The 20,200-nt window shown below is 39.4% G+C and overlaps 2 protein-coding genes across 2 annotated transcripts; both read right to left on the bottom strand.

Moving 5' to 3' along the window:
* Positions 1 to 19: 19 nt before the first annotated feature.
* Positions 20 to 703, bottom strand: LOC144642298 (uncharacterized). The gene is made up of 2 exons (XM_078501268.1): positions 312 to 703; positions 20 to 147 (listed from the first exon to the last, which is right to left on the bottom strand). Exons 1-2 carry the CDS (start codon positions 529 to 531, stop codon positions 20 to 22), a joined length of 348 nt encoding a protein of 115 aa, XP_078357394.1. The 5' UTR covers positions 532 to 703.
* Positions 704 to 7,140: 6,437 nt separating this feature from the next.
* On the bottom strand, positions 7,141 to 19,968 carry LOC144644108 (TBC1 domain family member 15-like). Its single transcript, XM_078503522.1, has 15 exons — positions 19,713 to 19,968; positions 19,500 to 19,598; positions 16,328 to 16,439; positions 15,453 to 15,666; positions 14,576 to 14,687; positions 13,697 to 13,915; positions 12,892 to 13,020; positions 12,670 to 12,773; positions 11,643 to 11,737; positions 11,144 to 11,260; positions 10,230 to 10,330; positions 9,894 to 9,993; positions 9,274 to 9,371; positions 8,915 to 9,031; positions 7,141 to 8,248 (listed from the first exon to the last, which is right to left on the bottom strand). The coding sequence occupies exons 1-15, from the start codon at positions 19,785 to 19,787 to the stop codon at positions 7,799 to 7,801; spliced, it is 2,142 nt and encodes a 713-aa protein (XP_078359648.1). The 5' UTR covers positions 19,788 to 19,968; the 3' UTR covers positions 7,141 to 7,798.
* Between the last annotated feature and the right edge of the window lie 232 nt (positions 19,969 to 20,200).

Here is a 20,200-nt window from a genome sequence, read left to right as displayed (position 1 = left end):
CAACTTAATCCAATATTCTTTATTCCTGATTTTTAGTCAGAACTCGAACTCTCGGGGGTCGTTTCGCCTCAACACACTTCATGTTGATCTTCTGGATGACTTGGCTTGGAGGTGGCGAGTCTTTGGCGAATTTTGAACAAACTTTGCCTGAAAAAAAACAAAAAAAAAACATACAGTTAAAAGAATGTTGTGTATTGGTTACATTTGAAAAATCTGCCAATTTCAGCAACAGCTGTACAGTATTGCCTTTTTTAAGAAAATGGTAAGAAAATAATAAGACTGAGCAAAATAAGATTATAGGTAAAACCTACCAACAAGAGCTTGGATGATCAGGGGATTTAAAGGCTGGTGACCACCTCCATTTTTGCTTCTCTTATCATCTCCTTTTGCATTAGAAACAGCTAGCGTTTCTTTGGAGAAGAATATGTTTGTTGCTGCATTGACATAGCCAGCCCAACTCTTAAAGGCAGAGCAGTATGCCCGTTGGTGTGGGTACCAATAGACGCCTGAGCCTTCCATTACCTCTACCATCTGTAGTTCGCTACTGCCGGGGATGACGTGTTCCCAAATATGTGGACTTTCATCCTGTAATCCGTTATCTCTCCATTAGGGTCGTTGTTCTTGTACCATGAAAGAATGAAACATCTGCTCGATGTCGGCTACCATTGCAACTGGGTTCTGACGAAATCGTAAGAGCACCCAGAGAAGGCCGTTTGTTGAGTCGAGACCAGATAATAGTAGACTGTTGAGCGATATTCCGTCACATTCAGCTGCTGAGTCGAAGACGACCCGTATCTTGTCTGGCTCTTTCAGATGATAAGTTCCAAAGTGTGGCAGGTACCAACACGGTTTCTGCTGGTACGAGTTCAGCGTGGTCATGGTCGAAGATTTTCTGCATGAAGGCAAAGTACTGGGCCTTCATAGTTGGTTTTCTATCTAGAGTTCGACGAGTAGACTACAGGCGTTTCATGGCGTTGCCACGACTAGTGGGGAGTTCTTTGACTGCATGGCGTAGGGGTAGTGGTACCTCCCAACTGCTGTTTTCGTCCTTCGTCATGCCATGCTCCATGATTTCTAGAAACCTTTGGTCCTCAGTAGACGTTCCTGGTTTGTTGTCATGTTGCGTTCGCACGAACACGTTGCGTGCCAAGCCGTCGTCAAATGCGCTGCCAACAGGAGTGTCCATGCTCGTTTAGGAACAACAACACCTTGTCTGTATCCAGTAAATCCTTATTATATCACTTAGTCATGTTTGCTTGCTTAATTCACGTTTCCCACGATTTATTTTAAACTGAGAAACTGGTCCTATATATCCTAAAGAAAGAAGGTTACTACTCAGTTGAAGACAACAGAAAAAAAGATAGGTCAGTGTACTCATTTTTTTTAGAAAATGACGATTAACCTCTCTGATGAGGTCCAGCTATAAAGAAAAAGTTGCCATTTTTAAATGCATGGGCGCTAATCATGCATGAAATTATGCACAGTAGGGATGTAGGTGAAGGAAAAAGAAGAAAGTCTCAAGAAGCTAAAGAGTGAGGCCAACAATGTAAGAGCCTTTGCACAAGTCCAAGCAGGTAGCAATTGCAATTTTTTTCCAGTTGGAGAGCTGGGATGAGGCAAAAGTAAAGTTTGGAGACAGTGTGAAATCTGAGAGGCTCCTGTGGTTCAAGGTATGTATAATCATTTTTTAAGTAGACTTAGAGGCACTAACCTATTTTGCTTTGCACATGATCCCTCAAGTGACAAGGATGGGTGTCGGTAAAACGCTGACTCGGGGTCGCGACTGGGGCCGGGGTCGGGATCGATTTTTTTAAATATTTGTTTTGGAATGCGCCGATTCAGGAAAAACCGGAAGTTGCAAGCAAGCGAGGCTAAGTGGCCCTCGCCTGCAAGAAATTATAAAGTTTATATAAGCGTGTGAGGCATTTTAACTCGGACAAAAGCATTTCCTTCAAAAATTCGCCACAAATCTTGATTCTTAGAAGTTCAAGAGTATAAAAGAAGAAATTCCGATAAGGTCTAACAGGCGAGAGGTGAAAGTTTTACTTTTATATTACAGTTTAGCGGTAAGATGTTGTCGACTTCTCTTTAATCGAATAATTTAATACTTACTAGTCAGCATAACCTCAATTTTAGCCGTTCTTTGCTAAATTGTGCTGTTATTTTGGACCTCGTGTAGGCACTATTGAAATTGTTCCCAATGCCGTGCTCAGAATAATTGTAGTAGTTTCAACATTGGCATTTACATTGCACCTAAAGTGAGTGGTTTCCTAAATGTATATAAAGAGGATCCAGAACTTCGATTTTCCCTATTCCCTAAAAAGTGAACATTTCATACTTTATTTAATAAATTAACTCTTTTACAAATATTAGGGTGAACAGGTTCTTGTCCAAGAGGCAAATTTTAGCCTTTGAACAGCTTCCTTATAACTAGGTTGTTCTTGTTGTCGTATTTGTACTGTACTTGTATTATTCACTTATTTATCCTGCTTTGGAGTAGTGTTAACTTGAATTTAGCAAAAGTTTCGGATGTAACGTATTTGATTTTTCTTTCAGACTTGGGTAATCAGCAATATGGAGACTGGAATTTATGCCAAGTGCAGGTGAAGGTAAGTCAATTGTCATTTTGGTTATACCAATATCTAATGTTATCATTCGATGCATTTTTTCCTTTCCTTCCTTTTCATTGGCTGAGAGCCCACCACGTGATCTACAAATAACTTCCTACAAATTATGGTCTGCTCATGCGCCTTAGCGTTTGGCAAACCCGTATCTATGCTTGTTATTTCTTTAACCTATTAGAAGATTAGAAGCCCTTGCACTTCACACGTTTTTATTACATTCTTCGTTTTGTTGGATAGTCTCGTTTCAGGCAATTAAGCGTGTAGTATCTCTTGCGCTGTACAGTTTTTGGAAACAGCGTGTCTTTTAAAAAAACTTGCAGCAATGCTGCACTCTGACCGTCTTGTAAGTTTGTTTTTCTCTGTGCCGACAGCAATCACTCTTCGTGCCAGCTGGGCAGATTGATACTTCAGTCCACTGACCTAACAAAAACGCCTCTTTCAGGTTTAACTCAAGTTTTACCAGCCTGCTATGGAGACTAAACAGCCATGAGAAATGATTGCTGTGGGAATACAAACACCACAAGATTGTAATCACCTACATACATTAAAATGTCATTTGCATTTGCTGCTTTATCTTAAAATATAGTCAGATTGTAAAGAAGACACACCTTATTATGCGCAGATATATGAGTGTGTTTGACCTTATGACAGTTTAAAACGGTCTAATATTTTGTGCGTAATCTATTCTAACTATTGACAAATGACGTTATTGTTGAAAAATAATAAACGATACTTCCTTTCATTGTTTTTGTTTTTTGTTTTTCAACGTGTCAGGAATCAGTGTTAGGAATCACTGAATATAAATCGCTTGATTTTGAATTAGGAAATAGTCAGTAAGTAAGGGGGAAGCAAAAGGTGGGGGGGTTTGATCTTTACTTTATTTAAAGGGGATTTGATCAACACAGGAGTGGGTAAACCTTATTATCAAGTAATTGGCTTCTAAAGAAACTGTTGTGCTGCGTCAGCGGACAAGTGAAACAGTTAGTTTGAAAAAAAAAAAATTCACTACGCGGACGGCGGTTTACTTACTTATCGACCTCATGTTTATAATTAACTGAGTTTTTCATTGTAATTTGTCTTGTACTTCTGTTTCACAAGGAGCCCTGGTGCACAACATCTCATATGAAGAAGAGTTTGATTTGCAATACATTGAACGTGCAAGTAGAACTCACTTCCATATGAAAGAATGTGCACCAGGCCTGTTTTGAAACAGGAAAAAGGCCTCTCAGAAATTACCAATACCCGATTCCCTCTATAGCGCGCGCCTGCAGGGAATCACGGTAGTTGTATTCATCAAACCATGCGCGAGACTCAGCAATGTGCATCGTTGTTCCCTGCAGGCGCGCGCTATAGAGGGAATCGGGTATTCCTTTTATTCCTTGCGGTCGTCGGAATTGTCAGATTTGAAACCAGTGATTTCATCTTACATATGGAATAAATAAATAAACTGCACTGGGCCGCGAACAAAATGCTGCTAGTGTACGCAGGATCTATGAAAGACCTATCAGCCAACAAATGAAAAACATGAAACGTGAAACTGCAAGGCTGAACGAACTGCGTAGAAAACTTAATGCGGCAGAGACATGATAGAGACCAATCCCAGAGTCAAAAACGCATAACTGTAGACAGCTGTTTCGGACTCTTTAGTCCTCGTCAGTACAGTATAATGCCACAGAGAACAGAATGTGTAGGCAACGCGAGTCAACTGTAACAATCCTTGTGTCCTCTGCTCGTGGTAATGACACCAGATATATAAGGTCTCAAATTCGAAATGTCTGTCCACGTCACAGCGCGTGACTGCAAACAATGAACAAAGAACATTTGAAAATATCAGATCTCTGTCGCATCAAGATAAGGATAGCAAAACTATCAGTAATTAAAAGAACATGGCAAAACCATGCTGTAAAATAAATGTGGGCAGCAAATCGGATCAGTCTCTGCCGCATTAAGTTTTCTACGCAGTTCGTTCAGTCTTGCAGTTTCGCGTTACATATGGAATATGCAATACATGAAAGCGTTACAAATGTACCCTTAAATGCAATACAATCTTGTGGAATAATGACGAGATTTATGCCAATACAAGTTTTAATGCTTAAAATAAGGATTAATTATACTCACTGCAAACTGATAAATCTGGAGGACACTCCGTTTTGAGCAAGGAGGAAGGGATGGGCCATTTTTCCAGCTGCAACTTTTCCATATGCTCCCCACCCCATCCCCCACGGTACGTGTTGGGTATCGTTCAGGCCCCAGTTGTTCAAAGGGTGGATAACGGTATCCACCGGATAAACCAATATCTGGTGGTTAGCGAATTACCTTGGTTTTCGACACATCAAAACAGGAGTCATTTAAAGACTTGTCTTCCACCCACTCTACTATATACCCCGCGTCCTAGGCTTTTCTACTAAGCCTTTCGAGTCTCTTGGACAGCCACTTTCAGAGAACTGAAAGTGTATATGACAGTTATGATTTTATTCGCGGGATGGAAACTACATGGAATACTTATTTAAACATTTTAGTTTTTAGTCGTCCAACGACGTCAAACTTCACATCTGGGCGGGACAAAGATCGTACAAAAGGAATGAATAACGGGAGGTCCTGGGGCTAGTCGAGCCATGACATCAAAACAGCCCTGCTTTTCGTGCAGTTTCCGTCATCCTCTGTTGTTTTATTATAGCAAGAGAGACAAAATTTAAACGAAGATATATGCGCAACAACAAACTTTCAGTTAGTACAATCTCGTTTTTTTTTTTATTCTCGAGGACGGTCCAGGTTCCCACGATTTACTACAGTCGAAGCTCTCGTAAGCGGACACCCTCGGGACGCGAAAAAAGTGTCCGTAACTGGGGCTGGCCGCTTACGAGAATGGCTCTCGTAAGCGGCCACTAGAGGTGTAGGGGATAGATATATGGCCGCTCTCGGGAGCTTACCCGGACGGACGTGGATGAAACAAAACAGACACTGAAATATAATATTGTAATTACTGTGCAATCATTACTAATTTTAAAAACACGAAACAACTTTTTAAAGGCATGTTTCGGCATGACTTATGCCATCTTCAGTTTATTGAGAATTTAAAATCTAGGGCTATATATATACCCAAGCTACAAATACAAAAATAGAAATGTATACAAAGTAAAATTACAATAACAAAAGATAACGGTAAAGCCGTTACAAAGTGGCAGGTACTGTCTGGTACTGTCTAGAACAGTAATTACTCACAGTGTGAGCTTTAGACCGTTACTAATAGAACAAAAGATTAAACAAGATACAGGGGTTTATAAATAAAAAGTCTAAGTCGCAATCTCTGCCGAAAAGTGTCCGCGACCGCTTACGAGAATGTAAAAATACAAAGTTTGTATGGGAGTTAAAACGGGGTTTCAAATAAGGCGGCCGTAAGCAGAGCTGTCCGGCTTCGACTGTAGTTAATCTTCTCATTCAAACCTGGACAAGAACAAGCCTGTTTATGGCTGCTTCTTTGACTCATATAGAATAGCCTCTGGTTGCCAAGGAAGTAGTACTATCTCTTCCCTGATAACTATGGACCAAAATTATATTGCACGCTGTTCATAAAAGATAAATCACAAAGCCCCCTTTGTGCCTCGAGTTAAAGGGACTGTGTCACGAATTTTAGCCAATTTTAGGAGTAGGAAATTGCAATCAAATTCGGTGAAATATAAAAAATAACCTCTTAAAACAATGAAGGAACATTTTAGTAACACAGCAAATACAAAAGAAGGTACGGATGGCCAGAAGTGACGAAGATTGAAACGGATTGCGATATGAGTTTTTGAAATATTGTTGGACTGAACAATATTTCAAAGTCAATCTCGTTTGCTTGTAACTTTAATGTTTTAACGCCCGGGAGGCAATGAAGCTTTGGTTTTGTCATTTAGATCCAGAGGTAATTCCTTTGCAAACATTAGGATTCATAGCGAGACAGAACTGTATTTGGCAAAACTAAAAAGTAAATTAACTTCACATAGCCGTGACACAGCCCCTTTAAAGAACCAAGAGTTCTTGGAAACGTTAGTTCCATTGCACACTTCGACAAAGGGGCGCCAGCCGCAATGGGAATGGGAAGAGCACTCTTCTGATTTTCTTTGCATTCTGGTTTGCAGGCCAGTGAAACACTGGAGCGGGGGCGTGCTTTGCCCGGGTAACATAAAACAAAGAATGTCACTTTCTACCTTTAATTGCCATGGGATATGGACGGTTTCATTATTTAATCTAGAGTACTTCACCCTTTTCTCCACAAATAGGGATAGATAGCAATGTGTGCTTTTTATCAGGGAATCCACATTTATTAAACAGTGACCGGTATAACAGACGCCATAATACCACAATAGAATTAATTATTAAATAAATACGTATCTTTGAGGATTTTAAAATATCAAAAACCTAGATTTTTGGTTTTGAAAATGAACATTTTTAAATTTAAGCTTAGACGTGTCGTATTTAATACTTATACTTAATAAAAAATCTCTCCGAGTTTCTCTTACATTTCAGAAAAAAATTATAATTAACCAAGTGTTTTTATTTCCATCGTTTTCTTTGGAAAGTTTAAATCCCATACTTCTCTTTATACCGGCGTACTTAAATTTGATTTTAAAAACATCTCAAACATAATACACAGTACAGTCATTTCCTGCCATCACGGACATACAGTAACTTTACAGGCTGGTTTTCACTGGGCGTAAGCATACGAGAGCAAGTTCTTCTCACTATGCTCAGTGAAAACATAGACTTGCTGAATATTACATCTTTCGAATCTAACTAAACGATATGATATGAATTATATATTGATCTGGAACATCAATATTAAAAATGGCCTTCTTTAAAAGCACTTCGTGCATACTTCTACAAGCGCAAATTTCGGGAAGGGCCAGCTTCACGCAGGTTGATACTTCATACAAGCTTGAACCTTCACAATGAGTGATCACACTGCAACCTCAGACTTGACTTCACAAATATCTCAAGTCTCGTGCTGCATCTAGAGCAGTTTTTACCCTGTCACAACAACATGAGGCTAACTCCCACCGTACACTATATATGCAGTGTGCGTCTATTCCAATATCTTTGAAGTGTTTCATAGCAATTTCGTTAAAAAATACTGATTGCGGATCAAAATAATTTTTCTCTTCCCGCTTTAAAATTATTATAATTTTCCGTAACTAGAATATATTCTGTGCCTCTTCCGATAGGACCACAATTTCATCATCTGAGTCATTGATTCGGGTTTCATTTGTATCATCAGCTTGCTGTGAATTAGTAGGACTATCCAAGTCATTCAATTCCGCCGTCTGGTTGCCGTCACTTGCCCCTTCCTTGTCCGAGTCCAGCACTTGCGATGATACTTCTTCTGAGCTAAAGGAGGTTTGGACGGGCGAGTTACCCTTGACCAAACTATATCCCTCGAGTAAATTAACAACATGTCTGCTGTGAGCCATCAGGAAGGGATCTGGTCTTTCGACATTTGGAGTCATCATGGCTTCGTTTCTGCCAGTGAGTATGGCTTTCACCTCCTCGGGTGTATCAGGATAAACCAGCAACTGAAGACAGATCTGTTCAGCTTTGAGTAACACTTGCTGTACGTCCATGTTGTATGCTAAATCGTTGATATACTGTGAAGATGAAGAAATTCAGTCACTAACGTTAGGACTAGTGGTACCGTACCAGGCTCCCATTCCCTTGCCCCCGCCAGTGCAAATGATATAGGTATATGCGGCAATAAAACGGTACGGAAGTTATAATACTCGCTTAAAAGCCGCTTCAGGTCTGAAATGGGATACCCCTTTAAGAAAGTCAGGTCTACAAAAGGGTATGGATAACAATTTAAAGGACTTTTTTTTCTTAAATGTAAAACAGGAGTGGTTCCCCTTTTTCTCGGGGTTAATCGGGCGGGCGGGCGGGCGGGCGGGCACATGTGCGAGCGCGAAAATCGCCTCGCACAAGGAGATAGACCTCAACGAGCCCTGGAAAAAATGAGAGACTACTCGAGGATGAATGGGGTGGCACACTCCCAGCAAAAATTCCGAAGAGTCGCAGACACACATGTATGGAAAATCCCTCAAGTCCTCTGCAATGCTTATGGCAAACACTGCCAAGCCAGCCTTGAAAGACCCACCAGGCAGTGCTTCACTAGCCAACAGTTAACTCAACTGGGCATATATCCATTGTCTTTCCAGATAGGTAGGCCAACAATCCCCTATTCCCCTACGCCCATGGTAGAGAGAAAGCCTACAAATTCCTCATAATGCTCTTATTTGTTATTTGATATTTTTATGCACCTTGAGGATGTCTGTAAATCCAAATCCATTCTCCATAATAACATGACGGTGTAAGTCCAAGATTGCTAAGCATATAATCAGGTGATAATTTGGTGATAGTCTCTGTGACCACAATGTCTGAAAAACAAAACAATATCATTGTCTTGAGCCTTTGAAAAGCACCACAATTTTATTTCTTGTAATAATATCTTCATATTACTAATCGGTGATCAAGGACTCTTCCGACAGTCAGTCCACTACAAGGAGTGCCCCCAGGTTACTAGAGGCGCAACAGTTATCGAGAGTGATTTTGCAAAACGTTTAAACAAATTCTCGTACCTAATATAATAAGACGTTCAACGATTAGTGCAAGGGCTTACCTCCCATAATGCCATGATGTCTGGAAACGAGAACTCGCGCTTAAAGCAAATAAGAAGCCATCTGAAGCAGAAGTACAGGTTACCAGAATCGTGCTTTTCTGGAAAAAGAAAGATTTCAAGTCAACCTCGTTCCAGGTTGAGGTTGAATTCAAGTGATTTTGACAAACCAGGGTTCCTTAATTTACACCAGAAGGATTCAAAACAGGTATATAACACTCAGTATTACAACAGTGTATTGTTTGTCTGTATATGGAGTTAACGGGCACTTCTTGTTACAATGTAATAATGACTCTACTTAGCCAATTAAAGTCAGGATTTAAGAACTTTGATTGTCCAATCTATTTATACATATTTAATGTACTCTGATTACATTTCTTAGCTTAACTTAGGTGCCGAAAAAATAAAACAATTTCAAAACATCATTTCGCCACTTATGTTCTCTATTGGTATTTCAAACGAAAAAAGTTAAATATGTCATTGAACGTTTGTCAAATACTTTTTTGTTTCTTTTAATCAAAGAAAGTATACAGCTGTAATCAATGTAGCAACAAATTTAAATGTTTAATCAGAACGTGATAAAGCAAGGATAAGACAACGACATGAAAAATCAGAAAAATTACCAAGATAGCTGTAGAAATGAGGATCAACGAACTTGAGCAACACACTGAGCTGATGGAGTTGTGCTTTCATTCCTTCTTGATTCTCATCAAAATTATGAGCCTTGAAAGCAGAAAAGAAAAACCTTAATTAAAGTGCCAAAAGATTTCAATTAACAGTATTAGCCCATGGAAACATGAAAGAAAAATCCTGTATTAGCCTACATGTGTTCATCATCGATCCAAAATGAGTCCGATCAGTCTAAGATGATTACAAACATTCGTACTGTTCTAGTGTAAAAAAACGTATAGTGTTCAAAATAATTTGCTGCCAATATTTTAGCTGCACAGAATGCTTACCATTTTTTCCATGAAGCCAACGAAACACCAAAAAGCCTCAACTTCGTCTTCCATGAGAAATAATATCGGAGAAAGAAGATCACTCATGCCTTGCACATAGCCTGGAAAATAAATTAGAAAATAATTGTATAGATGTATAAATTAATGTGTGAGATGAGACACATTAGAATGAAATGACTTGACAATTAACATGAACTGTATGTATGTTATATCATATTGGTTTTTAGGTTAAACCTGTTTCCAATTTAGGTTAATATGTCCAACCTGAAGGAAACACTCCTTTATTAATGAATTCAAATGATTTTATGTCATTGTTAAGGTGTTGTCTTCAGGTTGAAACAGATTAACTTCTGCTCTGAAAAAAACAGTGTATTAAATATCAAATTTGTGAAATCATTTATTCCAATTTGTACACGTTTGTAGCCTGTGTACAGCCGTCCCGCTCCCCTAAAAAAAATCCCCGATTTTTTTGAAGTACGTTAAGATCCCATGTTACTAATAAACAAAATTTGTACCATTAAGCAAGATAAGCCCCTGCATAAACTATATGTACACATATTCCTTGTCAGTGCCTTTCAAGGAGCACTTACAGAGAGGAGGGGAGTTTGCTAGCGAGGGGAGTAGGGTGGGTTCATTTGTGATAACATTAAGCTGCACATGAAAATTGGCATGCAGTAACCAGTGTATAATTTTTTTTGTTTTAAAAACATAACATACAATTCCTCTAGATAACTGTTTTTCTGTTACAAATATTTGAATTCATATTCATTGGTAATGCACCACCCAGAAAGATTGGGCTAAAATTACCGTAAGACTCTGAAGAAGGGTTAGGGGCCAAATAAAAGATAGAGCTTCAAGCTAAGATTAAGTTAACCGTTAAAGGTAAGTAAGAATTTACTATAAGTCGAACTTACCAAGATCAAAATTATACATGCAGTAAGTTAGGAGGATATCATAAAGCTTCTTTACATTACAATGGTTTGCTTCTGAAAAGAATGCATGTAACCGGTCTGTTCTTGTAACATCCTTGTCTGTAAAGGCAATCAACAAAAGCTATAAATTTTTATGAGTGCTTCATGGGTAATAATGTAAAGACAGCTCCCCTTCACTGACTTTTTCCTCAATGATTGATTTACTGACTGATAAATGATTGATTGACTGATCGATTGATTGATTGATTGGATATGACACCATTTTCGACATCAACTGACTTTAAGAGGGTGTATTATCAATGGCAGTACACCATTTACAAATCACCTTTTTAGTAGTACATTACAACATTAAATTTTCATCGCCTGTCTGCTTCAGATCATATCGATATTGCAATGCTAAATTTGATGTTGATTATTATTATTGGGAGTTATACAACATGACTAATGAAATAAATACATTTTGTATTTATTTCGCCCTAACCTATCAGATGCTTTCTATCTCTAAAATCAGAAAAGTTCTTCTCTTGTGTTTTTGTCATGGACTGCCACTGCCACTTCATATTTCTATATTCTTCTCTAAGAAAACAAACAAATAACAGACAATGTGAATTCACTACCAGTATAAACAAGCTTTTTATGAAAGTCTTGACCACCATCATCGAGATCAATCTCAGCTTGTACTTCAAATTATTACTAAAATTACTTTATTAGATTCATTAATTTTTATGAGGTTAAATATATTATTTAACTTAGTTAGCGACTAGGAGCTAATTGTGGCTGTTCTGTAGTTGTCTGGCGTTAGCTTGGCATTAGCGTGGCGTTGGCATGGCTTGGCGTTTATTAGCGTACATTGGCGGGCTGGCAATTTCCTATGCTTGGCGTTTACTTCTGGTCAAGCGCTGCGGGCAACTTCCGGCGCTCTCGTGGTCAGCGGTTACCTGCCGCGTTCTTATGCGTGCGCCGTTGCATGTGCTAGTAGTTTCACTGAGTCGCGTAGCACTGAGTTTAGTGCTCGAGGCGTTCTGGCTTACTTCAAATATTTTTTTTTTCTCCACTGAATTTCATTCAGTGTGACGGGTGCTGGGATGGGGCTGGGTGTGGCGGGCGGGGCTCATGGCTGGGTTGTGGCTTGGGCAGGCTTCCGGGGTGTTCTTGCTACCCGGGTTTGGGGTCGGCAGCTCCAGCCCCCAGGTTCCTTGGCACCCAACCTCCATGTGCGACACAGGCGTTAACCAACAACAACATACATGTGTATACATTACATTACCTTACTTACATTGTTGACACTAGAAAATAACACTTTCATTTGAATATACACATGATAACTCATGTTACTGAAACAAGTCAACTGATTTGCCCCATAGACTGCTGACTGAATATGTAACTTGTTAGGGTACAATTTACCCTAAGTACAATTAATATTTTCCTTTCTTCTGGTGTATGGCATTAGTTTAAGGAAATTACCAGATTGTACCAAGGGCAAAATGAACCACAACATATATGCTTACTCTTTTCCTTGGAAGAGCTTTTGCTGTGACTGTGATGTATAGCCATACTTCTTGTACCCCAACAGATACTGCCAAACTGGTTTGCGTATTAAATCTTCAACACCCTGGAAAATGAAGAATTTACGTCAAAACAAATGAATTGTGTTTCCACGCTAGTGAGTTGCAGTTACAAAAACATAATGATGCACACTGTCATGATAACAGATTATTAAGCGGACATACCCCTTGGAAAATTCTATCATGTAGTTTTTTGACATCGGTCACTCGTCCTGCGTCATCCAGGAATGATTGCCACTCATTAAGTCTCATTGGTTCACATCGTGTCACCTCTGGAATTTCACCAAGATCTCGCTGTACATGTATGTGTACAAAACAATAACACAAACAAGTTTAATCACAAACATGTAATGATACTTACGCAGGTAACAGTATGAAAGCAACTGATTAATTTCCATGCATTCTCACTGGACAAAACACAATATGTGGAACAAAATCAAACGACACATATCAGGAGCCATGCCTTGATCAATTTAATATTTTATTGCCAATTTTATTGGAGAATGCAAAACAAATGAACAAAGTCTCCTTTGAAGCAGGGTTGGAAATTAGCGCTCGCCCGCTCGCCCCGGCGAGTGTGAAAACTGTAGGGCGAGTACAAATCACCGATCGCCGTGATGATCCTTGTAGGTTTTTTCTTTTTAATGTAAAAATAAAAAAAATAACTACATAAAAACCCCACTCTGGCTTGGTGGTATATCGAGACTTATGCCCTTGGCTAAAAGATTGTCCTTAAAATTACAGCTTCCCTCAAAGCTTTGCTTCTCGGACAACTGTTCATTTTTCAGACAACTTTTGAGCCTTTGGCATTCCTCTCTAATAATTATACACGCCACATAAATATTAAATAACCCCAGTACCATTTAAGAAATTATGGCTTAATTTTTGGCTAATGACCAAACTTATATGATATGCCACAAAAGCATACGGAGAAAGTATGATTAGGTATAAATAATGCACAAACTGGTACCTTATCTGGTACTGGCTCAGCAGCAGAGTGGTTTGTACACGGAATATCACCAAGGTCTTCAAACTCTGCTTCTTTCTTTGGACTACTGCTCAGCTGTGCCTCTCCTTGAGGGTTCTCTGTTCCTTGTTGTAAGCCTTCATACACATCTCGTACATACCGTGTGACTTTAGACAAAGCATCCATGCCATCATAATACGCACTGTGAATGAACCTCTGCCACTAAGAATCAATCAAAAGAAGTTACAAAACATTATTTGATTGTACAATTAAATTAAAGATTCTTTGTTTCAATCAATTGCTGAACAGCTTAATTAGGAAGTGTATTGTTGTCTATTCTCCCAGTAGACAGCAACATCCATCCATCGACCCATCCGTTGTATTAATTTTTCAGCACAGAGATTAATGAAAGCTCTCGACTTGATTGCAGTTTACGTTTGAAAATTATAAGTTTGAACTCCATAGTAGCATTTTACCAAATCAACTTTTTACATTTCTTTGTGTGATGCATCTTCTAACCACTGAGCCTGTGTTTAAAACCAACTTTGTCATTTTGCAAACAATGCATTGAAGATAACCAAAACACCTTCAGATGTACTTGTTCATCATCATGTACTGTATTGTGGTACAGATCAGCTATCAACATACAAGAGACACAACAGATGTAAAATGTGTTGTTGTAACAGGGCTGTCACTAATTAAATTAAGACGGAATCCACTAGGAAGTCGAGTAATATTTATTTAAGTCGGACAAAAATCAAGTACCAAAAAGTTGTAGCCAGGGAAAATCCCTGGCCCCCGGCTCTTAGTGACAGCCCTGTTTTACTGTCACAAAATTATGTCGTCAAGACAACTATTGATTTTAAGAAACAACAGTCTTACAGGAGCTGCAGATGGTGGATTGTCTTCAGAGAACAAGTTGAGTTGATCAAGTGACTGCTTCAGTGCACTGTGATCCTCTGCCACAACAAATAGTTTATTGTTATATGGCGATCTGAAGAGAAAAAGACAGATAAAATCATCTTTGCTAGCCCGATGGATAATTCCACTAGCCCGGGCTATCATATAGCACTTTTGTTGTGCCCTGTTTTGTTATTAAACTCATCGCCAAAAGATGAGCTTGGGGAAGGTGCCTATGACAGTGGGTGGTGGTTCCGCAGCGATACAACGAGCTCGAGCAGGGCACGCAGGTATCCATGGCAACTCTGAGAGCGGCAACCACCCACCAGACACCGTCACACTGACCAAGTCAGTGGAAATACTTACCAACCCTATACTTACCAAATCCACAAATGAGGGAGGGAGGGAGAGGGAGCAAACAGCAAGTCACACGTACGTTTCGGCGTTAGAAACGAAACTGCACAATCGCACGCGGCTGGCACACACAATACGAGCAAAACAGGAAACCCCGTATGTGACATCATCGCGCATGGTCTATTGACTGCCGCTGACCAGCATTGGCTCGATTTTAACTTAGCCTAAATTACATTCAGCCACATTTATAATATGGTTTTGTTACAAAATTAACTTACTACTTGCTGAAAATGGTAAAAATTTAATAAGCGCCCAGCTTAAAATAAGTGCCCACCTCAAAAAAGCGTCCGCTGTCAAGGCCCAAAAATTTAATAAGCGCCCAGGGCGCTTAATCGAATAAATACGGTACGTACTAATGTACATGTATTTACAAAAGTACATTTAAAGAGCGTACATGTATTAAACCACAATAAGTTGATATCTAATCATGAAAAAGGCTACTCACTTAGTTAGCCAAATGTATCTCTGCAGTCGACGAACCATCTCACTTATTCCCCCAGAGTGAAAATGGAGGGCAGGGAGAGTGGTGCCGTCTTTTAAAATAAATACAGCATAAGACCAGGTCAGCCTGGGGTCAGAACGCCTGATGGAGTGCAAGTCTGCAGTGTTGAAATAAATGGCATATTTGGACCTCCTCCTCTTCTTAGGGGCACTTCCATCTATAAAGAAGCATTTGGGTAAGGATTTCATTTAGCAAAATAATTACCTACATATGAAAATAAATTATTGCTACATAAAAAAACAATTTTCTCTTCTTAGGGGTACAAAAAATTAGACATTTCATGATCATGACCAAGCTAAGGGGTATTCATAGTAAAAAGAAAATCGCTAACATGGATCAAACGTTATTGTTGGGTACTACAAGTATGCTGTATAGGGGATACATTTGCAAGTTCAGACTTTCACTTATGGAAGACAAACTGGACTGTACATAAGAAAAGGGGATTCGTTTTTAAAGAACAGCTGTATTAACATGATTGGTTTAAAATCAAAATATTAACTTTGGGTTGATAAGAAAGCATTTAACCACTGTTTATGATATACAGTAAGTACTTTTATATGAAAGATATGCAGAAGAAAACTTAACAAGACAATTTAGCACTGCCCACTTAATCTAGTAGCAGATCAACTGCAAGTCACTTTTAAGGTTAACATGCACTAGGCATCCATCCTGGCAACTACAGTGAAGTTGGCTTCAGACATCAGCAATGAAACAAGTTGAGTGATACAGTATTGTGCTATAGCCTGCCTTTGATTGTTGTACCACTTTTTGTAAATTTAAAATAAATTACAAAGAGATGAAGATGCATTATAGAATACCTTCCTGTTTGCTTTGCGTGACAAGGTCCCACTCAGAGTAGTCACTTGATTCAAGTTCAAATTCTTCTTCTTCATTCACAATAGGTGACCAGTCCACAAAACTGTTGTTTTGCTAGAAATAAAATTGCATTAATGAGCCATAAATCAATCATTTGTTTAATTTACAGCCTTTGTGTCAATAAAATGAATTCTTATTTCTCTCTTGTGTTATTTAAGCATTTGTTTATGGCAAAAGCAAGTTTACATTTACATTTACTCAAGATCATATCATGTTGTCACATTATTGGGTATTTCAATGACCTGCTACAGCTTGCTGTGAAAATTATCATGCAAACTGCAGACATTTGTGTGACTCACACGACTTCTTTTACAAGGCCTGAACTGAATTTAGCAATAAATGTTTAACTTTGAAAGTATAGTGATGTAAGGTCAGAAAGTCATGCTAGTGGACTGTGATTGGCAGATTTCAATCCATGTTGTTTGTTTAGCACGTTCAAAGATAGATGTCCAGAGAAAGCCGCTATGTATGTAACAGTTAAAGCAGGGGGGGGGGGGATAATTATCTTTTCAATGTCAAGGGCACAGGTAGGTGAACATAGGATGCTTTTCATTTTCAAAGTATGGCCGGCAGATCGACAGCAACTGGCTTTTGTAAAGTGGAATGCCATTTGCCACTTAATCAGGGCCAACCAAGTGGAATGGTCCTTTCAATTTTGCATTCCTTTCCCAAGTTCCCCGCATCTGTGAGAGGCTACTGAACTAAAGTAAGACAACTGAGCAGTTTGTCAAAATTGAACGGTAAATTTTGGTCCGACCAGTTTTCTATCTTAAGGTGGCTGAATACAGTTTTTACGTGGCTCAAAGGCGCGCGCTACGATTTTCTGCTTGACGTCATTATTGCTCGCGCAGCCTAAAATGGCGCTAGCAACTCTAAACAGAAACGAAAAAGAGTTCCATCTGTTTTACCGCGCTTTACCAAATTTGTATAAAAAAGAAAACTTCAAAATACTTTCAGATAGGTCTCGAAACCTGGGACGGAAAACAATACGACAAAAAATGTGGATAAACAACCGACAGAGAAGTTCTAATTCTGTCTTTCATTATCGCTCGCGACGCATGGCGTCATATGAGCGCGCGCTCGCACGCGCAATTTGATTCACTTCGGAGGTCGTAAAAGCCAGATTTTGATCCAGATTTTCTCGAAAACCCGCCGTACAACCTATTATGAAACTTTCACAATTAAATTTAAGGGGTGAACCAAGTTCACGGCCAAAATTTTGAAAAAATCTGTAAGACAGATTTTGAGCTATTTTTAAAATCGGCAAAATATCACATTTTCCTATTTTGCGAAAAATCTGTCTTACAGATTTTTTTATTATTTTGCATGAATGATAAATCAAAGCCAATTTCTTATTTCTGAGATTTTGAGGTAGGGTCGTACGGGTAGATTTTGAGAAAAACGCTGTTTAAACTACTAGTGCCAGTCCCCTCATAAGCACTCGGCCGTTCATTTAAGCTGTTTATTAGCATTTTTATTTTCCAAATATCTAGCCTGCGAACAGGCTTTCCGGAGATTTCCGAAGAGCGCTTGGACGGCGCGAAGCGCCGGCGACGAGGTGCGAAGCGCCGAGAAAGAAGGCCTGCACGCATCTCTCAGGATATCGAGCGTTCGCGTCCAAATTTTGGACGCAATGTGCTGATTGGTGGATTTTAATTATTTGTGACGTTGTCGATGTTTCCGGTGGAGACAAAAATCAAAATAGAACGTGTCTGGTTTCAATTTCTCGTTCTTGAGAACGGCGTTAGCGACTGCTTGCTAATTTTTCGAGGCGATATTCTTCGCGAGAAGGATATTCTCACTTACATCTGGTGTCCACTTACATTTGGTGTTTCCACTGGGCCACAAGATCAGAATTACTCGGGTCGATCGCAGATCAGGGTCGATAATATCCTCAATATTTGGAAGTGCGTCTTCATTCTCGTGAATCGCGACGGCCGGTGCTTGAGGTCCTTGAAATTGCATTCCCAGTGATTTTCGAGAACTGGCTCCGACTCTGGGTCTGTGAACTGCATCTTCGGAACTTGGCCGTTGGCTGTCAGAAGAAACTTTCTGTAATTTTTAGCTCGCGGCGCGGGCGACCGACCATTACTTGTTTTCCTTAGTTTAAATTTGATTTCCGGCGTGCGGTTTAAATGCTTTTGTTTAAATGTGACAATTGACAAGCTAAGCAATCTGCGGGGTGTTCGTGGGCGGCATTTGCGATTCTCAGAGATGCGTGCAGGCTTTCCCCTCCATTTTTGCCCCGCCGGCCGAGCGCTTTCCAGAAAGCCTGTTCGCAGGCTACCAAATATCGCATTAGATGGTTTTAGGATGTAACAAACAATGATAAGAGAAAGACAAAACTTTTCTGAAGATTTTACAAGAGAGTTAAAGGTTGGACTGATTTCCCCTTTAAAAACTGTATTAAGCCACCTTAAGTGGACCACCAGTATTGCTCAAATGTAAGTTGACAGTCTTGACGCGATCCTCGCGTCTTGAAGTTCGAGTCACTCGAATTTAGAGTCTTGAGGATTGAATGTCGAGTCTCAAGCATCGAGTCTTGAGGATCATAACTTGAAAAGGCTTTCAAGGAAATGATTTATTTCTCGAGTGGAGAATAAAAGCTGGTCGCACATCATGTACAAGTAGTTTCGAGCTCACCATGAGTGCATGAAATATAAACCTCAACATTCGACAGTACAAAGTATTTGAGTTTTGAGGATCGAGTCTCAAGGCTCGAGGAACGAGCCTCAAGGAAATGTCAACTTACAGTACATGTACATATGAGCGGTTCAGTATCTCGGTCGGACCGAAAGTGAAATGAACCTTCCATAATTTGACTTCTGGCCAAAATTTCTGAAATATTTGGCTTAATGGAAAGCACCCATGCTGTCCATTTTAAATGTCTTCTTTTATATGTTATGTGACATGCCTACCGTGACTTTACAAACAGGGTCACTGCATGCAGAGCACCTGACCATGACCAATAGGTTTACAAGTTACCCCATCACGTCAACAGATATTGATGGATGTTGTTTCCTTTAATTGACCCTTTAATATATTTTAACACTGTAAGCTATCTTAGTATTGTAAAAGATAAAAATTTATCCGTGAAAAAGACTTAGGACTTACTTTTTCGATAATTGCGACTCTTCCGGGAATGATGTTTGCACTTTGTGTTGCGGTGGACACCGCAGTGTGCACGAATACACCATCTTGGGTGTACACTACCTAAACACCATCAACAAACCACATTATTGTAATCGATAAAAAGAACAACAGTAAAACTGATATGAACTAAAGATTCTACAAGAGGATATATATATTAAAGCGGAAACAACTTACCTTGCCTTCGTCGACTGCTGACTTCGCAGCTTGTCCCTCACACGTCGCAGAATTTGCAGCCGCCATATTTTGCATGTATGGGAAGTTCACATCACCAGTGACGGTATTTGAATAACTAAACTACTTGTAGTTAAGATGAAAGTAGAAACGCTTGCATGATGACACGTAAGAGGCCGTAATAGTTATAAATAAGACAACAAACTACATGCAAGCGGAAACAGACAGACCAAAGAGAAGTACATCACCGACGAGCCACTAGTACCCAGGCTATTTCCTGTCACTTTAATCAAAGATGGCGGCCACTCTCTCGTCAGAAAAATAAAAATTTATTGATTTATTTATTTTTATTTATTTATTTTGGTCCAACCTATGCTTGATCTCTGGATCCGAAGGTCTGAAATGTGGTAAAGATTTTTAGGTTGGGGCATGCAGATTTAATTTATATTTCAAATGGATGATCTTTTTTTATAGTTTCCCTCCTTGTTTGT

This window comes from Oculina patagonica, chromosome 2 (assembly GCF_052425735.1).
Source record: "Oculina patagonica isolate OP01 chromosome 2, crgOcupat, whole genome shotgun sequence".
NCBI lineage: Eukaryota > Metazoa > Cnidaria > Anthozoa > Scleractinia > Oculinidae > Oculina > Oculina patagonica.
This window is presented reverse-complemented; position numbering and strand designations above follow the sequence as displayed.